This window comes from Muntiacus reevesi, chromosome 18 (genome assembly GCF_963930625.1).
Source record: "Muntiacus reevesi chromosome 18, mMunRee1.1, whole genome shotgun sequence".
Taxonomy (NCBI): Eukaryota; Metazoa; Chordata; class Mammalia; order Artiodactyla; family Cervidae; genus Muntiacus; species Muntiacus reevesi.
In genome coordinates, this window is record NC_089266.1 from 7770303 (window position 1) to 7780876 (window position 10574).

The 10574-nt window shown below is 57.9% G+C and overlaps 1 protein-coding gene across 1 annotated transcript; it reads left to right on the plus strand.

Annotated features, from left to right (window-relative positions):
- Positions 1-584: 584 nt before the first annotated feature.
- On the plus strand, positions 585-1847 carry LOC136149743 (serotonin N-acetyltransferase). Its single transcript, XM_065910264.1, has 3 exons — positions 585-747; positions 1046-1200; positions 1542-1847. Exons 1-3 carry the CDS (start codon positions 585-587, stop codon positions 1845-1847), a joined length of 624 nt encoding a protein of 207 aa, XP_065766336.1.
- The last annotated feature ends 8727 nt before the right edge of the window (positions 1848-10574 follow it).

The following is a 10574-nucleotide window of genomic DNA, read 5'->3' on the forward strand; positions in this document are numbered from 1 at the left end:
CCTGCTGGCTGCATCTGCCTGCAACGTGGGGGTGGGGCAGGCAGGGGATTAGAAATCTCTGAGATCAACATCACAAGTGTCTGGATTTTTCTGGTTCTGAGGCTGTGTACAGTCTCCGGAGTGGTGGCTCTGCAGGGGGAACATTACAGCTGCTGCAACACAGGAGTCCTGGTAAGTGGAACCCTGCACCCTGGGCTCCCAGAATTTGAGAGCAGGAGTCCCCTGCCTGGGGCTTGGAGATGGGGGCAGAGAAAGAGGCAGAGGGCAGGCAGGGCAACATGCAGCTCATGGGCGTTGTAAGGGAGGGACAGCCGCCCCTAAGAACTGCGTATCAACAGGGGGTCAGGGAGTGAGAAAGGGGCCCAGGGAGCCTGTGAGCAGGTACAGGGCAGGAGGAATTGATGCCCTAGTGCCCAGACTCCCCCCTCTAGGTCTCCTGCAAAAGAGGCAAGAGGTGATGGGTGCCTGGGAGATGAGGACCAGCCCCTGACCCTCACCCCTCTCCAACAGGTGCAGGGGGACCCTCCTCGTCACAGGGGCCACTTCTGAAGCTGGGGACCTCCTGGGTGGCAGCCGCACCCAGGATGTCCACGCTGAGCGTCCACTGCCTGAAGCCCTCGGCTCTGCACCTGCTGTCTGGGATCCCAGGGTCCCCAGGCCGCCAGCGGCGCCACACGCTCCCCGCCAACGAGTTTCGCTGCCTCACCCCAGAGGACGCTGCCGGCGTGTTTGAGATTGAGCGAGAGGGTGAGCAACCCCCCCGGCCCCCCAGGGTCTGGGACTCTGCTGGACTCTGCCGCCGTTGCCCTTGGGGAGAAGACCCTGGAGTCCCCTGTCCTTGGCGGACGGGCCCCCAGAGTATCTAACGGTGTGTTTCTGTGCGTGTGCAGGGGCACATGTGTGTTTCAGGCGAGTGGGAGGAAGAGCAGCGCTGAATCCCATGCTTCCCAGGGGAGGCTTGGGGACCCGGGGAGCCCACCCAGCATCTGAGAAGATGCTCAGTGGACCGGGGGGGGGGGTCACCCACTCGTGCTTCCTGACACAGCCTTCATCTCTGTCTCCGGCAACTGCCCCCTGAATCTGGATGAGGTCCGGCACTTCCTGACCCTGTGTCCCGAGCTGTCCCTGGGCTGGTTCGTGGAGGGCCGCCTCGTGGCCTTCATCATCGGCTCCCTGTGGGACGAGGAGAGACTTACTCAGGTGAGGATGGGGGTGACCTGCCCGGTCCCGGGAAGGCCTCAGGAAAAGAGGCCACCACTTCCCATGGAGGCAGGAGGTGGGGCAGGAGCGGGAGGCTGGGATGTCTTCCTCCAGATCCAACACAGGAGCTCACGGTGGGTCCTCTCCTGGCAAGACAGCCCAGTCCTTCGGGGTCTCAAGACCCTCCTGAAAGGGACCACAAAGGGGCTGGGGTCATAGCTCCTAATTTGGGTAGAAGGGGGCCTGATTGGGGACTCTCGCGGGCGGCTGCTCCTGGCCCAGCGCGGGCGGTGTTGGGGTGCACAGAGGCGACCCTGACTCGTGTCCGTCTCTCGCCCCAGGAGTCGCTGACGCTGCACAGGCCCGGGGGGCGCACTGCCCACCTGCACGTGCTGGCCGTGCACCGCAACTTCCGGGGGCAGGGCAAGGGCTCCGTCCTGCTCTGGCGCTACCTGCACCACGTGGGCGGCCAGCCGGCCGTGCGCCGGGCTGCGCTCATGTGCGAGGACGCGCTGGTGCCCTTCTACCAGAGGTTCGGCTTCCATCCCGTGGGCCCATGTGCCATCGTCGTGGGCTCGCTGACCTTCACGGAGATGCACTGCTCCCTGCGGGGCCACGCTGCCCTGCGCCGGAACAGTGACCGCTGACCCCCCTGGGGAGCCCACAGTCAGGGGCTCCCTACCCAATCCCCGGTCGGTCCCCTTCTCTGCCCTGCCGTCCCTCTGCACCACTTGGTCTGAAGGGAGACAGCGATTCCCAGCGGATGGTGGAGCGGGGGGGAATGGGTGAAATAAAAAGAAGGGGGGGGGGCGGCTGCTCCCAGCCCGGGTGCCCTTCTGGGGCACAGTACTTGTGGGATCTTCTCTGTCCATGCCAGGCCCTGCGGACCCCCTGCATCCAAACTGCGCCCACACGTGCTGGGTCTGTGAACTGGGGACAGTGGGAGGCACCCTGTAGCCTTGCTTCTGTGTCCTCACCAAAGGAGCCCCTATCCCCCCAGACCCAGGGCTGCCCCTTCTGGTCCTCATCCCTTGAGTGGGGGCAGCTGGGGGGAGGGAAGGGCAGGGACCACCTCTCAGCTCCCCCACACCCCAGGTGCCCCGGGTCCTCTGCCCACAGTAACTTCCATCCCATCAGGTGGGGGGTGAAGGATTGAGGGAAGGTGCCACGTCCAGCACAGCGGGTGAGACAGACCTGAAACGTAGGTGAGTGCGTACTGAAAAGACAGACACATATAGTTTGGCCAGCGGGGAGTCAGAGGGCACTCCTGCTCTCCATGACAGGAAGACAAAACGCTTCCTTGCAGCCCGCACTTTTATTGGCAGAAGTTACATGAGATCATCAGGGAATAGCTATACGGGGGAGTTGGGTTAGCTCACTATAAAGAGAGAGTAAAGCTAAGCTGTTGATCAGGAATATCTTCTTTGTTTCCGTGGGGACGGACGGTGGGGTAGGCAGTGAAGCGGGACAGGAGCACGTGCCGCCCCAAGAGTGTCCGCTGGGCGTGCTTCCCCGGGACAATCACGGGGGCGCAGTGTGCCGCACCCTCGAGGCCCGGGGCAGGTTCTGGTCTCTGCTCCCCCAGGCTGCAACGGGGAGGCGTAGTGAGTGACCGAGTGCTGCACCCCCACCCCAGCACTGCTTCTGCCCGGCCGGCCCTGCCCTCCACCCAGCGGACCCTGACTCTCCTGTGGTGAGGGGCAAGAGGCAGGGGGCCGTGGCCAGGCAGGGCTGAGAACGCCGTGGGAACCCCAGCCTCGTCCCCAGGAGGGGTGCACTCACAGTAGTGGGGAGCGGACCATACCAGCAGAACTGGAGGTGGGGGCCGAGCAACAGCCCAGGACCCTGGAAGAAAGGAGCCCACCCCCAGGAGGTGGTCCTGATGGCCGGGCAGCAGGGGGGCTGTCAGGGCCTGGGCCGTGAGCTGCAGAGACGCACAGGCTCCGAGTGTCCCCCAGCCCGGGCCTGAGGAAGGGGGGCCTCGGTCTCCCAAAGAGCCCCCCTTCAGGAGCGTCTCCCCTCAGACTCGGCCTCTCCTGGGGGAGGGAGCTGCTGGGAGCAGGGCCGGCCCCATGGGGTCTCTGGGGTGTGTGTGGGGGTGCTGTGCAGGTCGACAACTCCGTCCAGACACAGTCCCTGTGTCCTCCGAGCTGGGTGGGAGCAGCTGTGCTGGCCCCGCTGGGCAGGTGGTCAGTGTAGCTCCTGGTCCAGCTCCTACTTCTCGCAGAAAGTGAAAGTGAAGTTGCTCAGTCATGTCCCACTCTTTGCGACCCAATGGACTGCAGCCTCCCAGGCTCCTCCGTCCATGAGATTTTCCAGGCAAGAGTACTGGAGTGGGTTGCCATTTCCTTCTCCAGGGGATCTTCCCGACTCAGGGATTGAACCCGGGTCTCCCACATTGCAGCCGGACGCTTTACCCTCTAAGACACCAGGGAAGCTCTTCTAACAGAAGCAGCTGGTGAAGGGTAGGCAGGTGAGGGCCAGGGGTAGACCTGGGGTAGCCTTGAGCAGGGTGGGTGGGGAGGACACAGGGTCACTTCCAGGTCCAATTGGAAGCCTGTGGGGAGGACTGGGCATAGCCAGGCTTGAACTCTGGGACCCGAGTCATTCTATGTGTCATCCCCTCCCAGGGTGGGGACCCTAAAGCTGAGAGCCTCGGGGCAGGGGGAGGTGCCGCTGGAGCTGCCAGAACACAGCTGGACTCCTCCCTCCCACCCTTTCTGTAAACATTGAGCACCTACTGTGTGCATGCCCAGGGCGGTAAGCAGGACAGGCAGTCTGCTCCGGGTGGTGCACGTTGGGAGGGACAGACACTGAACAAGCCCACAGCCTAAGGAGGAACTGATCAACAGACTGCTGACTCTTAGGGTCAAGAAGGGTCACACAAGGGCGACTTCATTTGGCCTAACTCATAGCTGTGGCATGTGCTGGCAGGCGGTGGTCAAGGTCACAAAGAGAAAGCAGAGAAGAGGCGGAGTCAGGGGCGGGGTCCCAGCATGGAGGTGACCTTGGAGCATGAATCAGGGGTTCGGCTGTTCCCTCTCATCCGGGGATTAAGGAATCGGCAGTGGGAGCCTTGCAGCTGTCACACGGAAGAAGAGGAGAGGGAGCAGGTGGGCCCCGTTTGAGAAGCTCCCTGGGACCCTGACACCAACGTGGCCCTTGCCCAGATCAATGGTCAGCCACCCTGTGCCAGGCCTTCTAGGCGCCCTGAGCTACTGCCGGCTCTGTGCTGGAGGCAGGGTGCAGGGGGTGGGGTGGGGGAGACTCCTCCAGGCCTCGGCCACGCTGGTGGGTCAGTATACCTTTCACTGATGTCCTCTACCCTGTTGCTACCTCTGCTTTGCCGCCCGGAGGAGCCCTGGGGCCTCTGGCCCCTACCCGCCCCCAGCAGTCCTGGAAGCACTCCCAGCGGCCATCAGGGCAAAGCTGAGCTCTTCTCTGCACTCTTGGCTGCAGGAGATGCGACTAGCCACTCCTCTTTGGGTTCTGTGATGTTCCCTCTTCTGGATCTGCTCATCTCCTCACCTTTCTTCTGGTCATCGGCTCATCTTGCCCACCCTCGGCCCTGAGAGAACATCCCCCAGCTCAGCCCCCACTTTCCCTGTGGGGACATGGAGCCCCTCAGAACGTCCTTCCCATACTGAGACTCCAATATCCTCCCCTTCGTGAGGACAGCCAAGCCTGTCTGGTCATCTCACTGCTATAGGGCATTAGCGCGGGGCGGGCTCAGCTGGGTCAGGTGGGCAGTCGGGTCCCATGGCCCTCTGGGGTTCTCCGTGTGGCCTGGACAACCTGGTTCCACTGTCATAGAATGTTCTGGAGCAGGAGCCCACCACTGCCCAGGATCTGCCTGGGACACAGAGCCTGTGGGAGAGACCTGACGGGCAGCCACAGCTGGTACCCAGATGTGTGTAGCCCTGTTGTGTAGACTGGGGGGGCCCGGAGGAGATCTGGCGGAATAGGTGACAATGGGACCCCTCAAGGGGAGCAGTGGGGAGAAGAAGCGAGAGGTGAGCTGAGTCAGAGCTGGGGGAGCCGTGGTCTTGGGACCTTCTCAGAGGGGCTGGTGCTGGAGGGAGTCCGTGCCATAGAGAGTAGAACCCCATCATCGGGGCCTGGGACACAGCGCCTGAGCCAGAGTCCCCACTCGGACACATCTGATGGCGCTGACTTTGCATCCCGTACCCAGCCTTGTCCTCTCATCTCTGCACTGGCATGATAGTGGTGTCACCTGTGACTGCCTCACAGGTAGCTGGCCTTTTCTCCTCCTCAGAAGGCCTCTAGACAGCCACGGGCAGTGGAGTGGGCACAAGAGATAAGTGTCATGACCACGGAGGGAAGGCGTGTGGGGTGGGCTTTCCAAGGGCCCAGGGGGCTGAACTGTGGGTCTAGGCCTCTGGGGGAATTCCATTTCACTCCAGGGTCCCTGTGGGGGCCCTCATCATGCCCCCCATTATTCTAGCAGGGTCCTCTGGGAAACCTCACATATTCCCAGCAGTTCTGTGGAGTCCTGCCCCAAGGCCACAGAAGCAGAGTCCAGAACCACGGTCACCTCCAAAGCGGACTGAACCCTTTTGTAACCATTGCGAAAAGCCCCCCGATCATCACAAGCCGGCTTCCTGACCCCAGATGAGTCAAAAATGTCCACTCCAGTGCTTACCCTATAGCACCCTAACCAATCACCTAACGTCAGCTCTCCAGCAGGAATTTTCTTTGTCTTGAGGCTTTAAAAATTGTCTACTAACCCACAAGAGACCCTGATGCTGGGAAAGATTGAAGGCCAAAGGAGAAGGGGACGACAGAGGAGGAGATGGTCGGATAGCATCACTGACTCAATGAACATCAGTGTGAGCAAACTCCTGGAGATAGTGAAGGACAGGGGAGCCCGGCGTGTTGCAGGCCAGGGGGTCAGAGGGTTGGACACGACTTAAGTGACTGGACAGCAACAACAACCCACGAAAAACATCATCTCTCCCTCGAGCATGCCCACTGTTCTAACAGCGTCTCCCAGTCATCAACTCTGTTCTCCCTTCTCACCTGTCAGAAGGTGTCGGCCTGCTGCGCTCTCGTGCCCATGTTATCTCTGCCCTTTGTTCTTACTAAACTCACTCCTTTCTGCAATACTCTGTGTCTGGAAATCCTCTTCCAAGCCACGTGCGGACTGCCATAAGTTCCAGCCAGGCAGCCCTTGGTCTGTGTCCACTCTCGCCCTCTGCCACAGACTCCACTGGAAAGAATGGCTGGGGCTACAGAGGTTTGCAACTCCCCTGCTCTGTGCGCACGGCGGTGGGGTGACCCACATTCTTTCCCCACAGGAAGACAAACAGGTTTCAAAGTCATGACCAAAAGGCTGTTGGGAGAACATGTCCTTTGAGTAGTGGTTCTGAGCCCAGGCTGCACAGGAGAATCCCCTGGGGAAGGTACCTAGGCCTGGAGTCCCAACCCAGGACTTTAATATCAGAATCTCAGAGGGTGAGACAGGTATTGGAATATTTTTAAAGCTCCCATGGGATTCCAGTGGGCAGCCAGGCATGAGGACCACGGTTCTGAAGCAGGGAAATCTGGACAGGTGTCAGTCATGGCTGGGGGCATCAAACCAAGGTGTACATTACAGGTTTCCCCCACTGTCAGAAAGGAGGGAGTTCTCATGAAAAGTTTTGTAAGTTGAAAGGGCATAAAGCGAAGAAGCAATTACCACTAAGTTATACGGAAAAACTTTTGAGTGTTCCCAGACCCCCAAAATAATCTTCCAAATCATACCAAATAACACATAAAACCTAAAATGACACTAACATAAAGCGAAGGCAGGAATCATAAGATAATCATACAGCGTTTATCAAATAGAAATAACGTATGACAGTTAGACTAAGAGGCTAAGAGGTGGTAATGACGGTGGGTTAGGATCAGTCTTGGTGGTGGCGGGGGAGGAAGGCACCTGAGACTGGGGTGCAGGACAGAGAGGAAATGTTCATCTAATGACATCTCACCACCGTCTGAATCCGTCAGGGCAGGCAAGTCTCCGACAGCTGCGTCTTCTAGGTCTGCTCGCCTCGAGGTCAAAGGTCAAGGTCGCTGTCTGCTGTCCCTGATGTCGCTGACGTGGCTGGTGAGGAAGGCTGGGAATAGGGCAGTAAGCCTGGCTGCTTAGCTTAACGCGTTTTCCTGTCATAGAACCCTCAGTAGGCAGTCAGTGTGCAAAGCCGCCCTAAACCTACATGCTGTTTCAAAATTAGCCCTATTTTCCTGTTAATCATTGCAGCCCTGGGAATCACAGTGAAAACCTCAGTCAAGGGCTTCTCCAGTTCCTAACGTCTTCCCTCGGGCCTTTAACAACCGCGTTCAGTTTGTTCGCTGCCAAACAATTCCCCAATGCTGTTTTCCATGTTCACCTCTCTTCTTTTCTCTTTTTTTAAGTTCTACCACTTTATTGCTACCAACCCATCTCCCTCCACCCTCATGCACACATGCTCAGTCATGTAATCCCATGGACCGCAGCAGCCCGCCAGGCTCCTCTGTCCATGGACTTTTCCAGGCAAGAATACTGGAGTGGGTTGCCATTTCCTTCTCCAGATTTTCACCTCTTTTCAAGTAACAGCGAAAATCATCTTCAGATTTCTTTTGGTTAGTGAAAACAAGTACTGATGTAAGCCTTTCATAAAAGCGAAATGGCAGAACGTGGACTTTTGAGAAGGCGATAACTGTATGAGGTTTGGTAGCCAAAGGGTCCAGCCAGCCCAAGGCTCAGATAGCTGCTTCCCTGTGCACTATGCCTGCTGCAGACCTGCGATTCTCCACGGCTCCCTCACGCCCTTTACCGGCCCAGGCTGACCACGTCCCTTCTCATACCTCACAAACGGGGTTGCCAGACAAAATTCAAGACCTCTGGTGAAATTGAAATTTTAGATAAACTCCTTTTTAGTATAAAAATGTTCTACACATCGCATGTATGCGTGCATGCTCACTCACTTCAGTTGTGTTCGACTCTGTGTGACCCTGTGGACTGTAGTCTGCCAGGCTCCTCTGACCATGGGGATTCTCCTGGCAAGAACACTGGAGTGGGTTGCCATGCCCTCCTCCAGGGGATCTTCCCAATCCAGGGATCGAACCCACGTCTCTTAGTCTACTTGCACTGGGAGGCGGGTTCTTTGCCACCAGGTGCCACCTGGGAATCATTCATTCTTTAAAAAGTATTTGTTGTATACCTGGTTCAAATTTTACCAGGTGTCTGCATTTTTATTTGCTAAATTGGACAGACTTAACGGACATCACCTGAGGCTACTCCCTTGGTTGATGAATTCAATTACAGCCCAGGAGAGGGGGAGGACATATCACTAGTGAGTCTGCTGCTGCTAAGTCACTTCAGTCGTGTCCGACTCTGTGCGACCTCATAGACGGCAGCCCACCAGGCTCCCCCGTCCCTGGGATTCTCAAGGCAAGAACACTGGAGTGGGTTGCCATTTCCTTCTCCAATGTGTGAAAGTGAAAAGTGAAAGTGAAGTCGTTCAATCTTGTCCGACTCCTAGCGACCCCATGGACTGCAGCCCACCAGGCTCCTCCGTCCATGGGATTTTCCAGGCAAGAGTACTGGAGTGGGGTGCCATTGCCTTCTCCAACTATCGAGTCTAGTGGCCTGAAATGCCTCAGTGGGGAATTCCCTGGCAGCCCAGCGGGTAAGATTCTGCGTTTCCACTTCAGGGGGCTTGGGTTCAATACCTGGTCAGGGAATTAAGAACCCGCAAGCTTTGGGGTTAGGCCAAAAGAAAAAACCTCAGCAGATTTTTACTCTGGCTGGTACCAGACATTATTGCTGTCACTCTTGATGTTGATTTCACTGCAGCGGGCACCCTCATCTTTGTTCCCAGCACCCCCTCCCTGTAACGGGGTATTGTCATTTTCTTCCTGTTGACCAGGAGAGAGGGCTCGTGATCACCCTTCCCTGCCCTTTCCTGCCCACCACGGGAGCCATGCCCCCGTTTAGATGTGCTTTGTATCCTACTGGTCTTGTTCTCTGAGGATCCATGTGCCTAGACGGGTTTTCCAGAAAGCATAGGCCATATGGTGTCCAAACAAAAGAGGTCCATTCAACAGCCTGCACTTCTTCACGGCTCCAGGCTGTTGTGATCAGCCACCAGGGGGCGAGGTGGAGCCACAGGCTCTAAGAAGAGCTTTGTTTAGTGGCTAAGAGGTTTCTGACCCTTTGCAACCCCACAGACTGTATCCCGTGAGGCTTCTCTGTCCCTGGAATTCTCCAGGCAAGAATACTGGGGTGGGTTGCCATTTCCTTCTCCAGGGGATCTTCCCAACCCAGGGATCGAACCCACGTCTTCCTGCTTGGCAAGCAGTTTCTTTACCCACTGAGCCACCTGGGAAGCCCCTTACAGAGGAGGCCTTTTCTGGGACCCCAGGTTGGAGGTGGGGGTGCCCAGCCCAGGTCCTGGACATGTTTGCCCCAGGAGATGTGAAGGCCAAACCTGAGGAGGTTTCCTGGTCAGTCCTGAAAAGTCAGTCGTGGGTCCCCAGAAGGGGAAAGACAGGAAGTTGCCCAGTGGCAGGTGTGGTGAGCAGGGGGGCATGTGAGCTCTGGGGGTTCTGCTGGGCCGCAGACAGCAAAGGGGCCCTGGGTGAAAGGGTGTGGGGGCACCCGGGCTGGTCTGAGGTCACTCCAGCATCAGGACCAGGTAGGCGCAGCAGCACCTGGCCCGGCCAGCACCGGAGCGCCTCCTGGATCCTGGCGAGAGCAGGGGCTCCTTCTGTGGTGTGTGGACAGGGGTCAGCTCTGCTGTGCGGGTGTAGAAGCTAAAGGCCGACGGCGGTGTGTGTCAAGGAAGGACAGGGCTGGGTGCTCGCTAGGGAGGGGCCGAGAGCTGCAGGAGGGGTGTGAATGGGGGTGGAAAGGGAAGCCAGGGGCCATCTGCTGGCCTGAAGAGGGGCTGGGGTAGTGGCAAAGGAGAGGGGAGCAGGAGGCAGTTTGCTGAGACTCTAGATTCCGAGGGAAAGCTCACGTCAGATACTAAGATCAGAGGGCAGCCCTGGGCATGGGGCAAAGCCACTGGTAGACAAGGAACTCTGGAGTGCACCTGTTAGGTGAAGCAGTCTTCCGGATATTTAAGTAAACTTCAAGTAGAACAAATATGCACAAAGTCACACAAGTTAAATTTAAGAATGTAACGTTACATTTCCAGCACCTCCCCAAAAGCCCCGTTTGAGGGGACTTCCCTGGTGGTCCAGTGGTTAATACTCTGAGCTTCCACTGCAGGGGGCGTAGGTTCCATCCCTGGTTGTGGAACTAAGATCCTACACGCCACTTGGGGTACAGCTGGGATTTAACAATAAGCCCCAGACAGGCACTGGTCCTCCCAGGTGGTAAAAGA